The 22,176-nt window shown below is 29.3% G+C and overlaps 1 protein-coding gene and 1 pseudogene across 3 annotated transcripts; both read right to left on the bottom strand.

Annotated features, from left to right (window-relative positions):
• Positions 1-239: 239 nt before the first annotated feature.
• On the bottom strand, positions 240-20,365 carry LOC145189833 (uncharacterized). Of its 3 annotated transcripts, none has more exons than XM_090090457.1 (22): positions 20,241-20,365; positions 17,360-17,459; positions 16,187-16,257; positions 15,254-15,321; positions 14,879-15,059; positions 14,464-14,648; positions 8,534-8,669; positions 8,072-8,192; positions 7,801-7,897; positions 7,084-7,227; positions 6,671-6,752; positions 6,310-6,452; positions 6,130-6,176; positions 5,590-5,686; positions 5,212-5,290; positions 5,074-5,119; positions 4,922-4,981; positions 3,782-4,797; positions 3,608-3,648; positions 3,434-3,496; positions 1,603-2,223; positions 240-1,516 (listed from the first exon to the last, which is right to left on the bottom strand). In XM_090090457.1, exons 5-22 carry the CDS (start codon positions 15,045-15,047, stop codon positions 827-829), a joined length of 3,837 nt encoding a protein of 1,278 aa, XP_089946583.1. In that variant the 5' UTR covers positions 15,048-15,059; positions 15,254-15,321; positions 16,187-16,257; positions 17,360-17,459; positions 20,241-20,365; the 3' UTR covers positions 240-826. The 3 variants fall into 3 exon arrangements, with proteins under 3 accessions (XP_089946583.1, XP_089946582.1, XP_089946584.1); XM_090090456.1 differs by having other exon boundaries at positions 17,371-17,459; positions 20,241-20,361; XM_090090458.1 differs by lacking the exons at positions 17,360-17,459; positions 20,241-20,365 and adding an exon at positions 17,106-17,123.
• LOC149886758 (large subunit ribosomal RNA) lies at positions 2,437-3,361 on the bottom strand (annotated as a pseudogene; the record flags this gene model as incomplete).
• Positions 20,366-22,176: the final 1,811 nt, after the last annotated feature.

The following is a 22,176-nucleotide window of genomic DNA, read 5'->3' as shown; positions in this document are numbered from 1 at the left end:
CATTACGTAAGACTGTTGAAAGCTTTTCGAAGTGGCGATTGCAGTATGGCTAAAAATTCTGACTCCTACTGAGTGGTGACTTTGTATAAATGAAAAAGATACTTTTGGAGGTTTTGTTCACAAAACCCAAACTTTTTGTTAACATGGCTATTTTTCCATGAAATAGGCACTTAAAATGTATAACACTCAGTAACCAAAAACAAAAATTGTGTTTTATATGTAATTTTTAATACACGTTGTTAATTCCATAATACTAATGATTTAATCTTAGTAATAATTTTCATACACCAGGTATATAATTCATTTTTACAAAAACACACCATACCTTACATTTAAACTATTTATATGCTTTACACATATGCGTCATTTCTCCTTAACATATCACATAAATCATATTTTATTTACAAAGTGATCAAGAAGTAAAGGTGTCTTTGGTAAATGCACTTAACTTTGAGCTGCAATACAAATTTGATGGATGCCATCAGAGTAATTTTTCTTAAAAATTTTAAAGCAATTTATAAGGTTCTTTTATGAATGTTTGATTGATTGATACGATTCTTATAAAAATTGCAAATGGTAAATCCACCAAAGGTTTTATATTAACAAAAATACAAATTCTTCACACCGCTACAAAATTCCTGTTTGCAACCAGCATGGCATTCAGTTTACATTCAACTACTGCAAAACATCATGGTTAAAAAAAAAAAAAAAAAAACACTTACAAAATTATTAACCAATCAAAGCAAAGATACGCAAGTAAAAAAGTTTAACGATAACAGCAACGCTGAAAATTTTATAGAAGAGAAATAAAGATACGATTTAAGAATCATTTGTTTTTGGCCATCATTTTACCACGAAATGTTGCAGCCACTTTATGCGTGGCGCGAGAGAACGAGTTTCGTTTATTTTCGCCTCGACTAATTTGAGAGGGCAAGTCTTTAGACTTATTCTTTAAAGAAGAGTCAGAGCTTTTATTTTCCATAGCTTTGTTTTGAGTTAAAAGTACAACCGGATAAATTGATTCTTGAAGTTTTTGCGGCGCTATTTGCGTATTTTTTATGCTCGTTGACGCAACACTACGAGTTAATCGTGGAGGAGGTTTGATTGTTTTTGCAGGTTCGACAGAAATCTCAAAAGACATGGATTGAGGATGAGGTTTTTCTAATAGTTTATCTGCAAATGTATTTGATGTTTTTTCTGATTTATTTGTCATGCGAGCATTGGTGCAAACATTGGATTCAGATTTAACTGCACGAGTAAAATTTGAAAGATCAGTGCTGCTTAACAACTGTTGCTCTGTCTTCCATTTCTTGTATGTAGCACGTGGTGCATCCTCTTCAATGTCATTTTTTCGTTTACCTAATGTTTTCATTTGTTCGTCTTGATCATTCGCTCCCTTTACACTTAGCTCGATAGGATAAGACGATTTTAAATGAGGCAAGCATAGTGTATTGCGTCTATGCAATTCTTCAAGGCGAGTTTTCTCTTCAGCGTCACTAAATGTCTCTTTTGATACCTAAAGTAGCAGAATTAATATTTACTTAGCATTACAGAAGGAAGCCTTTAGAAATGAATTTCAGATAACATATACGAAAAAATTACATCTTTTAATTTTGCAATTCTTCCCCATTCCATATCATCCATTACTTCAGGTTCTTGCTCCACATCAACACTAAAATTACACATTTGTGCCTGAGCAGGCACACCCATTAACGTTCTCCGACTAGGAGGAGTCCGCCCCCCTAAATACCTACGTGGTTGAAGAGAGCGACGACGCTCCGCAGTCCGCCTTAATGAATAACTTCCTATTGTAACATTTTCGTCAGTCTCCGATACATCCTCCTCGTGTGTAACAGATAAAAGTGTTTGGCGACGAGCTACGCGTTTAGAACGAGATCTCTGAAAGATTTCATCAGCACGATTACTTCTTGACTCGATCTCTAAGTCACTTATTTTCAACACATCGTCACTTCCTGAACTACTTTCGTCACCGTAAACATCCCTTGACCGTTTTTTTTGCACTTCCGCCGAGCAACTTTTTGAAGAACTCAACGCTTGAATTTCTTTTTTAAGATTTTGTATGATATTTTCAGCGCTAGCAAGTTGAGTTTCTAGAGAACGATTATTGGATGTTAAGTTACGGCAAGCGATATCTTGTTCAACACAGCGATTTTCTAAGCGATTTATACTCTCTTGTTTCAATTCCACTTCACTCGCCAATTCCTGAGTAAAAGGATACAGGATTACTATGCTATTTATATATTAAGATTCAATTTATATTTTAAAACGCAAATAAAATGGAATAAAAAATTTAAAGTAAAAATTCTATTACAGTTTTGGATTATGATACTTTAAGATAATAGATTATTTTGAAAATTGGTTAAATGTAAAACGTAAATTACATTTTAACCCTCTGAGGCCCACTGGGTCACCCGTGACCCATCACAAAAAATCCGTTTAAGAAAAGTCTAATGACACACACACACACACACACACACACACGATAATTCGGTCTTTCAAGTTCTCATTTGAATATTTGCTACTACCACCAAGATCTGCAATAGAGGCCGTTTCACTCAGGCTCACGCAAAAGGCTACGTCTCAACCCTCACGCCCTCCTATTCGTCAAAGCTTCGCCATTTGCTTTGACGGCCGAGTATAGGCACGACGCTTGAGTGCCATCCATTTTCAGGGCTATTTGATTTGGCAGGTGTGTTGCTACACACTCCTTAGCGGTTTCCAACTTCCATGGCCACCGCCCTGCTGTCTGGATCGATCAACACCTTTTGTGGGGTCTGATGAGCGTCGATTTAAGCGACTTAACTCAGCGTTCGGTTCATTCAACATCGCCAGTTTTGCTTACCGAAATTGGCCCACTAAGAACTCTCATTCTGTGCCCTACTTCAATCAAGCAAGTCGGGCTTCTTACCAATTAAAAGTTTGAGAATAGGTTAAGGTTGATTCAACCATAAGGCCTCTAATCATTTGCTTTACCTGATAAAACTGTTCCGAGTTCCAGCTTTCCTAAGGGAAACTTCGGAGGAAACCAGCTACTAGATGGTTCAATTAGTCTTTCATCCCTATACTCAAGTTTAACAATCGATTTGCACGTCAGAATCGCTACGAGCCCCCACCAGAGTTTCCGCTGGCTTCGCCCTACTCAAGAATATTTAACCATCTATTCGGGTCCCAACAGATATGCTCTTACTCAAACCTTTTGTAAGAGTAGAATAGGTCGGTCAATGATGCGCTCTCCCCGCAAAGGGGAAAGATCTCACTTCAGCTCTTGCGAGCCTTTACTTTCATTGTGTCCGAGGGTTTCAGCCACCCGAAGAATCGCACACATGTTAGACTCCTTGGTCCGTGTTTCAGAGGGTTAAGACTTTAAAGTTTAGGATTTTGATGAAAATTGATTAGAAAAAACTGAACTTACCTTGCATTTTTCTTCTAAATTTAAGATAGACTTCTTTTTTGCATCAACTTCTCTGCAAAGTTTCTAAAAAAGTAACTGTAATGAATGGAAAAGAGAAAACATAATAAAAACAAAAAAGCAATCCCGCAAATAAAAGTAACCAAACGAAACAAAAACTGATGATAAAGTGCTGACCTTATTATCAGACCTTAACTTTAAAAAATTCGCTTTTTCATCTGGAAGGAAAGTTAATATGAAAATTAATAATGATAAATCAAGTAGGAAAAAAAACAAAAAAAAACAACAACAAAAAAAAAAAACATGAAACATAATAAAAAGTTACATATTGAATAATTAGTGCCGACTTACTTTCGAATGTCAAAACGTTGTCTTGATATTCTAAAATTGCATTATCAACATGTTCATTGACCTCATTTCTTTCTATATCAAACAGCTCACACTGGCGTTTTATTTCCTTTTCTAACGAATCTTTCTCATGAAGAATGGCATCACATTTTTTCTCCATCAGCATCTCGCTTCTTTTCATCGAAACATTCAGTTGTTTTTCGCATTCAAGCAAGGAAAGCAAATCTGATTTTTCTTTCAATAAGTCATTCACTCTCATTTTTAAATCTGCCACTTCACTGACGTTGTTTTTGCAACCATTCAAGCTTTTTTGTAGCTCGTTTAGCTTATTTTGTTGATTTTCTTGAGTGATGCGAGCAAGTTCAGAACTGCTTGCCGAGAATTGGGAGGTCATTTGAAGCAACTCTGCTTTCAATTTTAGATTTTCTTCTTCCAACTTCGGACATGCGTTAACAAACACTTGCAAACTAAGATTTTCTGCTTGCAATTTTTCGTTGGCACTTTCAATGGCAACAAATTGACTTTTAAACTCTTCCAATTCCTTATTTTTAACTTTGAGAATTGAATTCTGTTCCTGATACGATTTTATTTCCACTTCACTATTATTTTTAACCGAGAGTAACTCATCATAGAGTAATCTGGAGGATTTTAATTCTTTTTCAAAATTCATTTCTTTTAAACGAATATCTTCATTTAAGCTCATCAGTTTTTCATCTAAAACAATGCACTTTTGTTCGTACTGTTTACTAAGTTGGACGTTTTCTTTTAGCTCGCTGCATCTTTCAACGCTGGACTTCAACTCTAATTCTAGACGCACAGTTTTCTCTCTAAGAACTCTGCATTCTTCTTCGAGAGATTTTAGTTTTTCCATTTCAGTTTTTAATAGTTCATACTTTTCTTGTGTGTGTTTAAGATGTAAGTTTTCTACAAGTAGGCTTTGGTATTGTTTTTCAGTCTCAATTCGATTTTGCTTTTCAAATTTGAGTACCTCCAGTTTGGCTTCTAATTGGGCATTTAACCTAATCAAATAAACTTGTCAGTCAAACGAAAAAAATTTGTCATTTTGCAAGTACTTAATAGCAAAAACATAAAAATAAAAAGTTGAAAAAAAAGTAACTCCAAATGCACTTAAAGAAAACATACATATTCTGCTGCATTAGTTTTGCTTTTGTATCATCTAACTCATGCTGCAATGCCGTTACCCTAGGATGAAGGTAACATTATCAAGTACCTTAAAATTTACTTTGAATTTTTTTTTTTTTTTTCATCTTAACTAGGATTATCTGAAAACTTACCCAAAGGTTTTAGCTTTCAAATCGCTTCCCTGGAGCTGGATTTGTTCTAAAGAAAAGGCAAGACACTTTTTTCTTTTTATCAGCTCAAAAGTAAGCATGTTTCTGAAACAATGAAAAATTTTTTAATCTTAAAAATACCGTTTATCTTCTTTTCATTTTGTTCATAACTCTCAATTTGTCTTTCTAGCAGCTTACTTCTCTCTTCAGCGCTTTGTATCTAAATGTATGTGACAATACAACTCACCTTTTGAACCAGAAAAAAAATAGTAAAAAATATTGTACTTATGTTATAATCATAAAATAAATGGAAAAATTCAGTGATTTTTCAACAAATAGTTATAATTACTTTTTTGATTGAAAATTCAATAGATACTGCAAAGTGTAATGTTTTTTTTTTTGGATTAATTTATTAGAAAAAAAGAGATTTTTGAGAAAATTTTAACCAAAACAAAAACCAAACACCCAGAACAAACAAAGAGATGCACAAAAATTTAAGACAAAAGATTTATATCTGACCTTCACAGTGAGTTGTTCATGGTTGAATTTCTGCTCTTCTGTTTGTTTCAATAAACTACTTATTTGATCCATAAACTGACTGCTTTGCTTCTTAAAACTAAATATAAAGTATTGGTAAACACCAGAACTCAAAAAAAAAAAAAAAAAAAAAAAAAAAGGGAAATTTCTTTGCTATTTATTTTATGATTTTAATTTAGTTAGCATCCCCTTATAGGAAATTTATAATAAAGAAGAATGATTGCAAGACATTAAGTGAAATGTTTTTAACCAGATTATTTCAACTGAGTTTTAGTTAAATAAATTAATTTGTAAAAAAAAATTTTTTTGAAAAAATTTTCTAAAACATTTTCTCATTTAACTGAGTTGTCAGTCAAGATGTCTACCACTCAATATAAAACTATAAAGAATTACAAACACAAGTTGAGTGTTTCAGTTGACAACAGAAAAACTACAATTCCAAGTAATAACAACCAATGTAATATAAATTCCATTCTTATATTAATAAAAAGTTGGCAGTAGAACAGTTTAGCTCCATATTACCTTTCACTTTCCTCATCATACTTCTGGCGAATTGTTTCCAGTTCAGTCTTAAGGAAGAAAATTGTTTACTATATTGCCATTTTGTTTAAAACATCAAAAACAGTTTTAGAAACAAATTCCTTTAAAAATATTTTTCATCAAGCATGCAAACTTCAGATTTTAAGAAAAGAAATTTACTACCATCAAATCGTTTAACTTAGCATCTTTTCTTTGCGAGTCGATTCCCATGTTAACGATTGTGTGCTCTTGAATGTTTAACGAGTTTCTCAACTTTGTGATTTCGCTCTCTCTTTTCAAAGTTTCTCCCAGACTTTCCTGACATGCTATAGAAGAAAAAAAAAACTCTTTACTAAATATTTATTTATTTTTGTATTTATAGCATCAGTGTCAGTTTACAATATTAAGTTATTGGATAAAAAATAATGAAGCATAATGAAAGTATAAACTATAAAAAAAGGTGAAGAGAACACAGTTACTAATTTATCTCAACATGAATACTCGATTTAATGTTATTTTCAACAGTTAATACCAAGCATCATACCTTGGCTGTTTGATAGTTCATTTTCTAACCGCTTCACTTCATTTTCTAGATGCTTAGTTTGATCAACATAATCAGCTTGTTTCTAGGTGAAAGAATAATTTTTACAACTGCTTCTTATTTTTCATACAAATTGATAATTAGTAGTAATTATTTATAATTTGTAATAATTAATTCGTAGTAATTCAATTTCAATAAAAACTTTTTGGATTGTTTACCTTAAATATCCAACAAATAAAAATAACTGCTTTAAATTTAAACATTTATAAAATGCAATTACTGCAATTTTTTAAATCTAAGGTATGATTTTAGGGTTGACACTTCAAAAATAGGGACTCAACAACAACAACAAAATTACGGTTTGACTATACAAAAGAAAAAATTAATGCTTCATGCATGTTATCTATAATGGTTACCTTAAACAAGTCACTTGTTAATTTATTAACAGTCTCTTTAGCTTTTAACAGCTCTGATTTAAGGGTACATTTCTCTTCTTCCAATTGATTAATTTTTAATGAGAGGTTGGTATTTTTTGACACCTGTTCTGCATTAACTGATTGCTACAACAAATAAAGAAAAATAAAATTTGTTTAACACTTTCTTATGTATATTTATGGACCAAGTGTTTTCTATTTATACAAAAACCATGTTGAAAATTGTGACCATAACAAAAACTACTAAACTTGTTTCTTTTTTTTTTTTCTCTTTCAAAAAATTGTTTGAACTTTTACAAAAACTTTTACACATTAAGTAAATTTACATTCAAACTTTCACAACTTAAGAGCTTAAAGTCAGCTGCAAAAAAATAACTAAAAGTATAAGTGTTTCCAAAACAAAGACCAACCAAGGGATTGAAATAACAGATTTTTATAAAAATCTACTTCAATTTATTTTACTTGTGCATGAACTTTATTATTTTTACTATAAATATTTTTAACACAAACTTATATCTAATAAAATAATAATAACAACAATAATAATAACAATAATAATAATAACAATAATTATAATAATAACCTATAAATAGAACATATAGCATATGTGATAATAGAAATATAACCTATAAATAGAGCATATAACGAAAAAAGGTTTCAGAAACTTTATACCTGGAAAACAAAATCATTTGCAAATACCTGCAGTTGTAATTTTGCATCTATGTCCGAGTAATGCTCTAAGCTTTCTTGCAAAGATTTGACTACTTCCTTTAACTCTTTTGCTATTGCAGTTTGCCTAAACATAAGCTGAAAGATTTCTGCCTTGCTAACAACAAAGAAATAAACTTTCCTTTATTTTCGTTTTTTTATTTTTATTCTCATTTTTATTCTCATTTTTATTCTCATTTTTATTCTCTTTTCTCCTTTTTTATTCTTCAAATAATAATCAATTTAAACATAAATCAATTACTCTATGACTTCTTTCTCTTTAGAATGCACTTCAAGTTGCAAGAACTCAATTTCTTCTTTGATCTTTGATAAAGAAGATTCAGAGTCATAAAACTTCTGTAATAATGCATCATGTTCTTTTACTAAAAAAAAATGCAGATGTTAATTTTTATTGAAAGAAATAAAAGCATAAATACTTTGATGCATTCTTAGTCATGAACTATAACTTGGCTTTTTTAATCTATAATTTGTTTCTTAGAAAATTTAATCTATTACATTCGCATGATTAAAAATTTTGCAGAAAGATCAAAAATATGTCTTACTAGTAGTTTTAAAATGTACTTATAAAGTAGCACAACTTAATTATTCTACAATTTTTATATTAGAACCCCCGCCCCCCCACGTACAGCAAAAAATTAAACTAAACTTTATCAAACTTATCATAAATTAAAAATAGTAAAAATGTAACAATTTTTACAAAGACCTAATTTCATATGTTGGTTAAATAATTCTTTTTTCTCTGCCTCAGCATCAACATCCAGCTGCTCAATAAATTGTGACTGTTGTTTCAAGAACAACTCAGAGTGGCGGACTTTTTGCTTTAATTTCTTGTTTTCAACCTGTATTTCAATCATTAAGAATAGTTAACTATTGTAAATAATGCTTTACTTATAAATGCAATCACCTAAATAAGATAAATAATGTTCAAAAATAACATAAAAAACATAAACATCTTTAAAAAAAAAAAAAAAAACACAAATATTTGATAAAATTTAGCATAAAATAGACTTTTAAAAGAGATCAGAGCGCCAATGAATAAAGGACAAGGGAATTAATTTTTGCATATATGTAAATTAATTTACATGCATACAAAAATCTTTAAGTGAAAAAAAGTTTTCTACTTTCTATTTAAGAAGATTCAAAGTGATGAAGACTTCCCCATTAAAAATGAGATGGGTAGACCGTACATGAGGAAGTAAAAGGAAAGTAGATGCTTTTCTAGATTTCTATTAAAGCGATATCGAGCATGAATTTACAGCATGTTTATCCTTTGCCTTAAATTCTAATAGTACCAGTAATTCCATTTGCAAGAAAGTCAGTGACTTTGGTGATTATCCAAGTAACACAACTTCACATTCGTATCAAATAATGTGATAAACAAAAGATTGTAACTGTCAACAATTTAGAATTTTTGCCACACAATTAAAAAATTTATATTTTACATCTTTAAATCATAATTGAATTGCTTTATTTTGAAGTGAAATGATTTTAGAAGAATAAGTTGAGTGATATACCCAAATAATTTTTCAAAGTTAAACTTTAGCTAACATTTGATTGAACAGCTTAGTTTATAAGTAAGGTCTTTTATGTGTTTCTTTGAATGAAAGTTTCTCATCTACCACAGCAAAACAGAATTAATAGCACAAGATAGGCAGTTCAAATTAGGAAGATTATTAACAGTTCTCCTAGAATTGTTAGTACCTTGGGTCTTAACACTATTTCTATTTTTTAGCATTCAACAGGATTTTATTTGCTTAAAGACTGGGCATATCCTGATTAATATATTTATTTAGTTTTTTGAAAGTGTATGTTGATAATTAAAGATTAGTATCATCAGCAAAATGATATGTACTTGAATGTTAAGATTTAGATCATTAATATAGAAAACAAAGGGAAGAGGACATAATATAGATCCTTGAGGGATAAACAAACACTTTTAATTTGTAAGTGGTGTTTAAAGCAAAAAACTTTTGATGATCATTATGATTTAAACAACTGTAAGAGAAAATTGTGTATACCATAATAATCAAACTTTGGAGAATGTTAAGGTGTAGATTGTCAAAAGCTTTTTCAAAATAAATTAAGACTCTGCAAGCAAAATGTCCATGATTAAGTATCAAAGTATCTACTACTCTCATACTTTCTGTTATATTACAAGAACCAAACTTATGTTTAGATGAACATTATATTTAGGCAGTTCTAGAGCATTATGCCTAATATTTTGAAAGATTAGAAAGAAAAGAAATTAGACAATACATGGTTCAGTCAGTCTATGGATCCTTTCTTGCGGACTGGGATAACTTAGGCCAGCTGAAAGACATAAGGAAATTTTTCCTTCAGAAAGTGGATTATTTAAAACTTGTGATTTACAAAGGTTTGAGTAATTCCACGTGAAAACATCTCGGGAATGCAACCCAAAGTCTCAGATTTTGCTGACTTTTACAACATTGTAGGATTGCAATAAAACATGAATATCCAAGCAGTTTCAAAGATATGAATATTTTAATTTTATCTGGATTTTTACAGCACCATTTTCTACCACTTTCAATGATTGTTTACTCCTGGTTGCTTTTCAGTAGACAATAGAAAGTTGAATATTGGTACTCTTATAGATTTTGGGACAAGGAATCCAATGAAACTAGTAACTTATTTCATATATGTGTGATATATAAATATTGATGAAGAAGAGATTCAATTAAATCAAAGTACTGAAATGTCCCAGTAATTACTCATTATGCACCCTCCTGGTCCATCTCAAAAGATCTTATAGCCACCCAGAGATAACATCTGTTGGATACTATTGGTAAATGTGATCACAACAGTAAATATGCTAACAAGAAGATCAGGACAGATTTAAAACATTGAGATTGATTATTTAAACACTATAATCAGTAAATTTTAATGTCTTGAGTTTTACAAGGAGACAAGAAATAATGGAGACTCACTTTTTTTAACATTTTACAACAGAAAAAGGTATCAGTGAAAGAAAAACAAAACAAAAAATTAAAGTTTTACACATGCAGAAATTCCTCACAAAAGGTGTTTAAAATGTACACCTTTAGATTTGATACAGAGCTTCAAACAATTACAGAAATGAAGGGCTGCAGGCCAAAGTACTTCTTCCCTATTTTATCCCACTGACGCAACAAAGATTGCTTTAAGGACTCCAAATTTTGATGGGGTTTAGAACGACAGTTCTTTTCTAAAATTGACAAGATTGAATAGTCAAGGGGGTTAAGATCAGCTTTTATAAGGTTCATTTATTAAGAATCTCATCCATTGAATTTGTAGCCAAGAGACAGATTCGCCCGCGGTATTTTTACTCTTCTAGTTATTGATTCTTTTAGTGATTGCGTTGAAATAAAATCCGACTGTGACATTCATTTTATTGAAAATCTATTTCTTCTTCTGCACTTTTCTATTAATTCATAATAATGCTCAGGGTTGTATAATTAATTTTTTTTTTTATTTTCATTTCTAACAACCCAAAATCACAGTCATTCGGTAGAAAGGAATGACCCAATACCAAAAATTTGTGGTCTACAGTTTCAATACTATTATTTAATGACTGAGCAATTTTCATCTACGTTAATGCTACTTTAATGTTCCGATTTTGGCCTGAACAAGCATCACTGTAAGCTATTACATGTTTTTGAGCAGTTATGTCCTGCATATGCGCTAAAATGCATGATGCTACTTCCTGTGCACCTCTTGAAGCTGTAGTTTCATCCCATATGTACATCTTCACATTATCATCATGGAAATTATAGAAACCCAAGTTGTATATATACATATTTCGCTTATAATAGGCTAACGAAACAGACAGTTTAGGGTATGGAAGAGCCTTTTGCAAATCAAATGAGAATCCATAATATTCCCTGGAATTTTCTTTTGCTTTTTTCTGGTTCTCTGCAAGACAGTTCCTATCTCATTTGGCATTTTGTAAATGTATATCATGACTTTCTCTAAGGTGGTATTTCTCTTCCTCATTGCATGCTCCGATTTTTTCCTTCAGTAAATCGCATTTTTAGCATGTGTCTTTTTGATGAGCATGGAAATTTAAGTTAAATTCTGTATTAAATATTTTCCTGTAGATCCATTCCTTAACAAAGGGTTGGTTATTTTCCTTGCATTTCTCTAGATATAGACTATACATTTTACAAATATCCAAATCAGGACTCAAATATTTTTGACTAGGAGCATGATGAGCTCTGGTGTAGTGGCTCTCACATGCTTGAAAGCTTAAAATATGTTCTTATACAGCTTTTATCTTAATTTCATCAGCTTTTCGCGAAGATCCAGGCATTTTCCCACAACAATCAGTTTCATGTGTTTCAGCATTCAGAGCACCAGATAACCGCCCTACAGAAATTTTATAGGTGTTTAAAAAAAAGTTCCTGCAAACCGACACGCCTGACTTGTTATTTTTTGACAGAAAATACTTGTAGCTGCATTTTCTCATAGGTCTTTCAAACGTTCTGGGCCGCCTTTGTTTTATTAATTGTTGGTGAACTGTAGTACACAGATACAGATTCTATGTTTCAAAATCTTTTAGTTTCCAGAAAGTATCAAAATTAAATTTTCTTTCATTAAATTCTACGCGATCTAAACATTTTTTTGAGCAAAAGCAATCCTTATTTTCAAAAATTTTAGCACTCACAAGTTTTGATTTTTTTATTGTGTATTCTTCGCCACTATTTCTCTTAATGTTTCTAATATTTTGTGCGTAACTGCCTTCATTTCTTGCCCGTTTTCTTGTCTTATCTTTTTCTCTCTGCACCATTTCTGGGGTTTCTAAATTTACAAACAAAACTTCATAATATGGTTCATTTGAAAATGATAACTGCCTCACTCTTTTCCATTTCTTGGAAGTATTACATGGTCGTATATCTGCAGATCACATCGTATTCGAATAATAATTAACATATTCACATAGTAAGTACGTTATTATTAACTTACCTGAACCGCTATCTGACGACATAGTGTTAAAATATATAAACTATTTGCCACCAGTAATTTTATTAATTCCAAAGCGCTAAACTGAATTATATTTTATGGTTAGATAAGCCAGAATGAAATTGTCATTATTATTAAAATTTGATTGTCATTTGTTTTATTATGCAGTACAGAAACACGTCAAAGAAGGCCCCATGCCATTTTCAAGTTGTTTATATAATTTCTTTAGATTTTTGACTTAGACCACTTTTATAATTAACACTAAATGAATTCCGTATAAAATTGTAGTTACAACTACTTTTTAAAGGTTCATTTTTGACGATATTGTAAAAATTACATTGAATATATTTAGTTTAAAATCATGTCGTGTGAATAATTGTGATAAATTCATTTTTTTTTTAAATTTTGACTTAGACCACTTTCATAATTATGGGCACATTTAAGCTCAAGAAAGGATCCGCTCTTTTAAATGCTCCTGAAATTCATTTGATTCAGTTTAATCCCTTGATCAACAAAAACAAGAGGAGTTTTCCCAGTGGCACAAATTCCACCCCAAACAAGAGTGATGATGTATTTTGGCGGTGTTCAACCTGTTTCCACCTTCTGAGGGACTTCAGACCAAATCCAGCCCTGTTCAAGAGCATCTGACATCTTTCCTTCCTTACAGCTTTGTTAGCATTCCTCAGCAGCTGCATTTTACACATTTTTTCAAGGTTTTAATCCCACATCTACCTTAGTAATCAATCGTACCATTTCAAGATTCACACAGATGTCACAAGCAATCTTTCTCATTGATCTCTTCAGATTCTGTAGAACTCTCTTTTTGATGATTTTCCATAAATGAGATGTACAGATGGAGGGTTTGCTACCTCTTCTTGGTCTGTCACCTTCATAACCCAATTCCTTGTATCACTGAATTGTTTTCGATTGGTTTTTTTCAAATTGTTTGCTTGGCAATCTTCAAAGCTCTAACAATATCACTTTAATGCTTGCCTGCCTTATAAAAAGAAATTATGAAATGTCTGTTTTAATATAATCCTAACTAAATAACTTGAATATTGAAGTAGTTTAATTAGATTCCTTGCCCCAAAATATAAAAGGGTACCAATATTCAGCTTTCTATTGCACACTGAACCTTTTGGAATCATCCAGAGGTAAAAAACTCACCATAAAGTGAGACTTTTGGTTGCTTTTTTTTCAAAAAAAAATTGCAAGCTTTTACATGGAATTACCTGTTTAAGAAATTTTGTTTGATAATTGTGAACCAGTTGAATGGGACAGGTTTCTTTTATTAGTTTAATATAATGCCATTAATATTATGACAAAAACAAAATTTGTGAGATATTTCTAAGCTTTAGGAGATTATTCTGACAACTTTATTTAAAATTTTTAAAATTCTACAGCTTGTTGATTTAACTTTTTTTTACAAAGTTTATTTTTAATTGTTATTGATTTAGAGAATGGTAAGTGAAAGTGTTTGTCTAAATCAACATTAGTTACAGACACATCTTTATCAAGTAGATTAGATTCACTAAAAATGGCTATGAATGATAATAAGAGTATGGTAAATAGTAAGAAGAGAAATATCAGAGAAATGAAAACAATAAATAACATAACAAATGAACAAAACACAAATAACAAAAACTTTTTACAATTTTAGCATCAAAAACAAAATACCATCACTCTTCTGTACAGAGCCTGTGGAGATGCAGAGAAAACCTGTAATGGTGATGAATTCCCTGACAAATCTCCAATAGTGGAGTGCAATTTTGGAGATTCAAATATTGTTGATGACGCAATGGGGATAACGGCTGTAGATACAATAGGAGACATACCACTACTTGTAGATATATCTTCAAAAGCTATTTTATACAGAAAAAAAAAGTAATACAATTCACTTTTTAAAACAGAAATATTTAGAAAATGCAGCCAATGAAACTTAGCTGCTGCATCAAAAAAACTATTTTAAAGCAAAAAAACTGCAGATGTAATCATTCAAATATCTGGATTTAAATATTCAACCAGTAATCTCCTACAATATGTATAACTTTTCACCATGCACACAGATAAATGTTAAAAAGGAGTAACAAACCATTTTGAATCAACCAATTGTTTAGTATCTGTGATAAATTTGAACTCTGACTATTTTCACCAACCAAATTTGTCACAGCCATTATACCAGTTTGAACAGACTTTGGAAGATTTTGCACTTTTTCTATAGTTTCCATGTTGTTTTCTGACGTCAACGTCAGCTCCAACATTAAGCAAAGTAACTTTAAATTAAAAATATTTTTATTAGATAGGCATGAAACCTAAGAAAACTTTTTCAAATAAGAAAATTTTATGTATTGAAAAATGTATTGAAAAAACAAATCAAAAAAAAAAAATTAGGTTGACAAAGCAAAAGATTAAATTTTTTTAATTTTAGTTAAAAATATGTTTAAAAATAACGTAATAAAATTTTAACCTTTCCTATTTCTAACTCATTTCCAAGTAAAATTTCTTTCTCATCAACAATATCAATACTGAAAAATCCTGAATATAAACATATAAATAAAATAAACATTACTTTTTTCACTTGCTGTTGCTATTACTACTATTAATAAACCTTGTTTAACTATAAAAAAAAAAAAAAAAAAAAAATAATTAAAAAAAAAAAAGATAAACTATCAAACAATTAAAAAAAAAAAAGATTATTAAAAACCTAAAAACAACTTTTTTTTAAATTAAAATTTTTTTGTAATAGTAATAGGTTAGTTAACCAATTTAGTGTATGTTAATAAAATGGCTAATGGAGCAACAGCTCACTGCTATCAGATATTTGAGAATGAAAATCTTAATTTTCACTAAGAAAATGCAGAATCATGAACATTATGAACAATCTAATATCTTAGCTAAAAAAAAAGAGTTCAAAAAAATATGATATATCTATGAGAGCTTAAATGTATTAGGTGTGTAACTTTGCTTCTGTTATTTTTCAATTACAAAACACTTTAAAATATTAGTGCAATTTTTTGCCAAAATCTTAAAGTTAAACAGGTCATTGTATAGTTCTTTTGGTTTAATAAGGAATTACAGACTTAATGCTGACCATTAATACATGGTATTAAGTCAAATTGATAAAATGTGCCAGTTTTTTAATTCTCAACTTTCTTTTTGTTTTGATTAAATATACTTTTAAATATACAAACATGGTTCTCAATAATATTACAAAATTAAATAAAAGTTTGATGCACAAACTTCATCTAAGTCTTGAGCTTTTTTTTTTTTTTTTCTTTTTCAATCTGAAATTATGAAAAAATTTTTAATATGATATCATGGCTGAAATTATGGCTGTAGTAGGAAATTTTTTAACATGTTACAGGATACTATTTAAAGTAATGAAATTTTCAAAGCTAACCTTTAATATGACAAACAATGAAGGAAACACACTCGCTGTTACCAACATTTGGGACTACAACATCTGGATCTCTACATCAGAAAAAGAAGGTATAAAACTTCCAATAAATACATTCTCTCTAATTTCATACATAGATAATACATAGATAATACATAGATATATAATATAATAGATAATAACAGATACATAGATACATAGATACATTACATTACATTAAATACATACATACATACATACATACATACATACATACATACATACATACATACATACATACATACATACATACATACATACATACATACATACATACATACATACATACTTACATACATACATACATACATACATACATACATACATACATACATACATACATACATACATACATACATACATACATACATACATACATACATACATACATGCATACATACATAACCCAGCATGCATTGAATTCAAAAAAATATATCAAAATATATTTAAAACTCTATGATTTCTTATGGCTAAATCCAGTGTGTGGATTTTGAAAACATCATAAACACTATCATTGGACTTATTTCCAAAAACATTTTTAACTGTTGTACTTTTTAAATAAATGGTCTCGATTTTAGAGTTCATCATTTTTAACCAGAGAATTTTTTTTTTTTTTTGATAGATGCAAATTCTGAGTTGTTGCTAGGTAAGGAAAAGATTTTACCTAAAAAAATACTATGCTAAACAGTAGAATAAACCTGTTATTTACATGAAGTAAAATATTGACACCAAAGGTTTTTTGCAAACTTTCTAAACCATTTTGTTGGGAGTAAATAGTTTGTAAATAAATTACCTGACAAGATAAACATCAAAAAATTAAATAAAATAATTATTTAAATTAAAAGTTAGAAAACCATTAAAATTGTTTGAAAGAAAAAATCACCAGTTAAAATTTTAACATGATCTGACTACATCATATATAAGGTAAGTATGGGTATTAAGGCCCACCTTTGTCGAATGCGCGGTAAAGAAATGCTGATTTTTTTTTGCTGCCAGTGATAAAACCAGATAACTCTAATATTTTAATGTCGAAAAAAAGTTTCACAATTTATTTTTTCCCTAACTTTGGATTAGTGGGCCTTATTTTCGCCGGGCCTTAATACCCATACTTACCTTACTCTTTTAGTAAATATATACATTAACTGTACATGTTATTCAGTAGCTTTGTAAGTAATTTAGCTGAATTTTTTAGTTCTTGCAAACTTGATATTGAGGCTTCATCAATAACACAATTTATCTAAACAAAATCATAAATCAAGCACTAATTTTAAAATAAATCAAAATCATAAATACTAAACTTTATTTAAAAAATATAAAAAATAAAAACCGTTCAACATAAGTATATGAAATTCAAAATAAGTGATATTAGAGAATATGATGTTAAAAAGAATAAAATTTTTTTTTTTTGATCCTTAATCTAAAAAACAATCTGAACTTTAGCAAATAGTAAAATTGTATTTATTAAGATATCTCAAAAAAGTCATTTCAAAATTTTGACATCCCCTTTCATAAGGTGTTGCACGTCATATATAACAATTCAAATTTTTTTTTTTGGACTGGAGCATGCTTTTAGTCCCCTTATATGACCTAAAATCCAACTTTAGGATCAATTTTTTCCATTTTTCAGGCCACTTGAAAGGATAATCCAAGCACTAATTTTGAAAAGACATTTCTCTTTAAAGTCTAAGGAATGAAATATATAATGGTGTCAATTTGAATTTGAATTTTGTTAGTCAGAAAATTTAATTGAAAAAAGTTCTAGATTTCATACAGATTACATGGGTATATAATTACATGAGTTGGTCAGTTACTTGTGGAGGATGATATAGGATACACAGCCTTTCATTAGGTAGCTTCCTCTTTTGGTACAGTCTTCAAAGTAAAAATAGAGCTAAGAATGATTTATACAATTAAATAAATAAAAAGTAACATTTTTGCTTTGCATTCTCTATATATCATATTTCTAGAATACTCTATTGGTAGAATGGAATTCAGATGAGAAAAAACAGAAAAGAGAGGAGATATTTCTTGTTAAGAGAATTATAGTCTTTCTTGCAACACATCAAATAAAACTCAACTCACAAGCTAAGGAAAAAACTAATCAAGCAATTATTACGTATTGAAGTAGAAAAATCAAGAAACATATATCTAGCATTAGCATCTTCTTCCCTTTTTTGAAAGCTGAAGCCAGTACAGAACTCTGTTAATCAAGAAATAAATGATATCAGTGCTGGAGTTTATGTTTTTGTAGTTTTTACAAAGCATTCTAGAGATGGCATATCATTAGCAAAATATCAAATATTGCTTTCCTATTAACAAAATTTTCAAAATTTTTGTTTATTGTGATATTTTCAGTGTTTTATTCTAATTTTGGGACTCAGGATTTAAGATTTGAAAATGTTATTGGTTTTTCTCTATCATTAACTGTTATGAAGTTAACTTTGTTATTCTCATTTTAAGAACATGTTTAGTTATTTACATTATTTTGAGTAGGCTATTCACTTGTACAGTTTAAAACATAGTTTTACAAGTCTAAAATCACATTTTCCTTAATTTCTAGCATAATAACTTTTTAGAATGTGAATAAACAGTAGAAAAAATTAATCAGATAATTTTGATATGTTAATGGATTTTGTCAGACTGAAGTAGATAGCACATAAAATTGTGACAGGTTCCAAATATGAGATGTTGTTATGATGGTAGGCTAAATATGATCCCTGGTTAGAAAAGATAAAAGTAGTCACTTAAGAAAAATGCAATATTTAAAGCAAATTTAATTTTTTACATTTTCCCGTATTTTCTGAGGTTAGTAAATATATTAGTTTATCAATTATATTTATTTGGAGAACTTTGAGCAAACAAAATATTTGATTAATTTTTTTCTTAACCTAAGTAAATAAATTAAACCCAAAATCTGAGCCTCACCATAAAGATTTGATATTAAGTGAAATTAAAAACAAAGATTATTTTGAAAAATATTAACTATATGCAAAAGTTAGGGTCATTTTTAAATTCATGACAAATGGAGTATGTTAAGATGTTCCTCACATTGGATGAGATTTCAACCTAAAAGCTGCTGAGGTTGTATTCTTATCCAAAAGGAGGAACAACTTAAAACCTATGGTAACTAAATGTCATTTTTTACAGCATTGAGTAGTTTCTAAGAGCTGAAATTCTAGTCACTGCTAAATCTTAGGTGGTTTTCAAGATAAATATGTTATTTATAATATGATATTACAATATTATAGGAAAAGAGGATAAGGTATTTAAGATTTTTTTTCTAGGACATGAAAAATTTAGATAATTGGACCACTTTCTCAATTCTCTCAAATGGTCATTTTAGGGAGAAGGGGGGAGGGAGCAGTACTATAAATTGAATAGATTATCAAAAACTTTTATTCAATCCCAAAGCCAGAAAAGTTATAATAAGAAAGGGGGTAGACTTACCCAGTTGTGCTAAAAAACTTCTCCAATGATGCTTTTCTGATTACAGTTTCTTTAATCACTAATCAGAGGTGGTTTATTCTAGTTTTTCTTGTAACTGATCAGAGGTATTTTATCAACTGAAACTGAATTACTCCTTAATGGGAATTTTTTTACTCAAATTTTTTATCTTAAATTCAACGTTTTTCTAAATGATATAAAATTCTCATTGATTTATTTCATTTTTAAATTGTAACAAAAAAGAAAACTATTTGTGGCCAGGAAAATCCCCTGAAATGACCTAAAAAAAGTCAAAAATTGACCTTAAAATTGGACTGTAGGCCATTTTAGAGGCTTGAAAATGTGGTCCAATATGAAAAAAAAAGAAAAAAAAAGTATAGTAATGTATGGGTTGAGCACCTTATGAAAAGGGGGTCAATTAAAACTTTTAAACATTTTTTTTTTTTTATATACCATTGAATATATAAATATTCTTATATATAGTTTTTATATTGGAAAAACAACCCATAATAGAATCTAAAAATAAAGTGTTTTTTCTTTAATCAATATTTTTAAAATTGCATAATGAACTTACCCATTCTATCAGGACTTTCTTTTTTTCAAAATTTATCTCCATGGTACATATATATATAAATATATACTTCAATGCTCCATTTCTATTTATACATATTGTAAAACCTAAAAAACATTCACAAAAATCTATACTCATTTGTATGCATGCATACATGCATGTATGCATGTATGTATGTATGTATGTATGTATGTATGTATGTATGTATGTATGTATGTATGTATGTATGTATGTATGTATGTATGTATGTATGTATGTATGTATGTATGTATGTATGTATGTGTTATTTTTCATTCTAGAGAATTTTATATATAATATTTATATATAATATTACAAAAATTATTATATATATAATATTACAAAAACTCCTAAATATGTAATTAACCTATTTAAGAACAGGTAAATTCATCTATATAGATGAATTTACTTTTTTTAGCTATCTTTAATTAGTTATTTGTAATATTTTAAAATAGTTTTGGTTATTTATAAAATTCCCGCTCAAGAATGTTTATCTGTCATGCGCATTGAATAAGTTGAAGACAAAGTTTACTTTTGCGAGGGACTTCGCTATCCATAAAGCTTTAGTTTTTAATATAGTATTGTTCAAAAGTATTTTTATTACTAGCTTCTGTTTAAAAAGATAACAATATTGACAGTAGGCGAAGATCATTCATTTATCTTAGTAGTATTCTTGTGTATGTTAGTGGTATTCTAGTACAGTATAAGAACTTTATAAGACTTTGCATTAATATATTTTAAATAATTAGCTTTCGATTTTGTTCAAAAGCATTTTTAATTTCAACTTTATTTCAAAAAAAGAAAAATACAAGAAATGAGAATATAACTATCAAAGTTCATGAAATTCAAAATTATATGTTAATCAAAATTTATTGGCATAGCCTTTTAAAGCAATCGCAGCGGTACATCTTTTAGAGATCGAGTTGACAAGCAAAGTTTTTCTATAGCTATATTGTTCCATTTTTGGTGTAAAACTGCAAATAAATTTTTTTTAGTACAATTTTATTCTTTAACTTAGGTCAGAACTTTGCCTAGGCCAGCCTTATTACTTGTTTGGGGGTGGGTGGGTGGGGGTAATATTTTACTTTGTTTTTCTTCACATCTAGTATACTTAATACCATGAGATGAAAACAAATTATATTTAACTTTATCACTCCACAACATTTTGCTATTATCTTGTTTATTCAACGGTTTTCGACAAGTTCGTCTTCCAAATAAATTATTGTCACGTAAACGTCTTTTCACAGTGCAGCATGGCAAACATCACATTTGACATTTGACATAGTGGACGATCGTCCCTTTCAGTAGCCTCTCTTAGTCAACCGAATTTGAAATTTGTTTCTAAAGTTCCCTACGTGCTGTTATCTTTATTCATGCATACGCAGGCTGTTTCGATATTCTAAATTGACAAGCAATTTTTCGCTTTTGTAAATCCACAAGTATTAACAATATTTGGTACTGAATTACATAAAGATCTTTACTCCTTGTGCATTCCCATTTTTGAATGTGATTATAAAAATTTTCAATCAAATTTGCTGGAAAAGTAGATACAAGAATTTTTAAAAAATATATATTGAAAAATTAAAAATAAAAATACTTTTCTCTTTATTTTCCCAGCATTTTTTTTTTTTATCGTTGTTATTATGTGACAATAACATAATAATAAAAAAAAAGCGCTGGAAGACTTCCAGTGGAAGTTCTTTTTATGTGGATTCCATTTCCAGATCTTGAAGCTAGAAAAATAAGTTTTTCTCTTTTTTACTCTACAAGAGCATTTTTTGTTTTTCTTTTTTTTTTTTCCATTTTCATTTTTATTTTATTTGAAACAACCTCGAACGTAAAAACTTTTTTATTTATTTTAGAATGCCTTATTATAAGTTTTTAATAAGTTTAGTATTTTTGAAACAAAAATGAGGTTTAA

This window comes from Hydra viridissima, unplaced genomic scaffold (assembly GCF_058129835.1).
Source record: "Hydra viridissima isolate aposymbiotic clone 2 unplaced genomic scaffold, HvirCarnegie_v1 scaffold_6, whole genome shotgun sequence".
In the NCBI taxonomy this organism is placed as follows: Eukaryota; Metazoa; Cnidaria; class Hydrozoa; order Anthoathecata; family Hydridae; genus Hydra; species Hydra viridissima.
Note: the sequence above shows the minus strand (reverse complement) of the source record. Positions and strands in the feature narration are given on the sequence as shown.

Coding starts and splice junctions, on each gene's coding strand:
- LOC145189833 (XM_090090456.1), bottom strand. CDS start 20,282: ATGGAGATAAATTTTGAAAAAAAGAAAGTCCTGATAGAATGG. Junction 14,649..14,878: donor CAATTGGTTGATTCAAAATG/GTTTGTTACTCC, acceptor TGTATAAAATAG/CTTTTGAAGATATATCTACA. Junction 6,753..7,083: donor TAACAAGTGACTTGTTTAAG/GTAACCATTATA, acceptor TCTTTCACCTAG/AAACAAGCTGATTATGTTGA.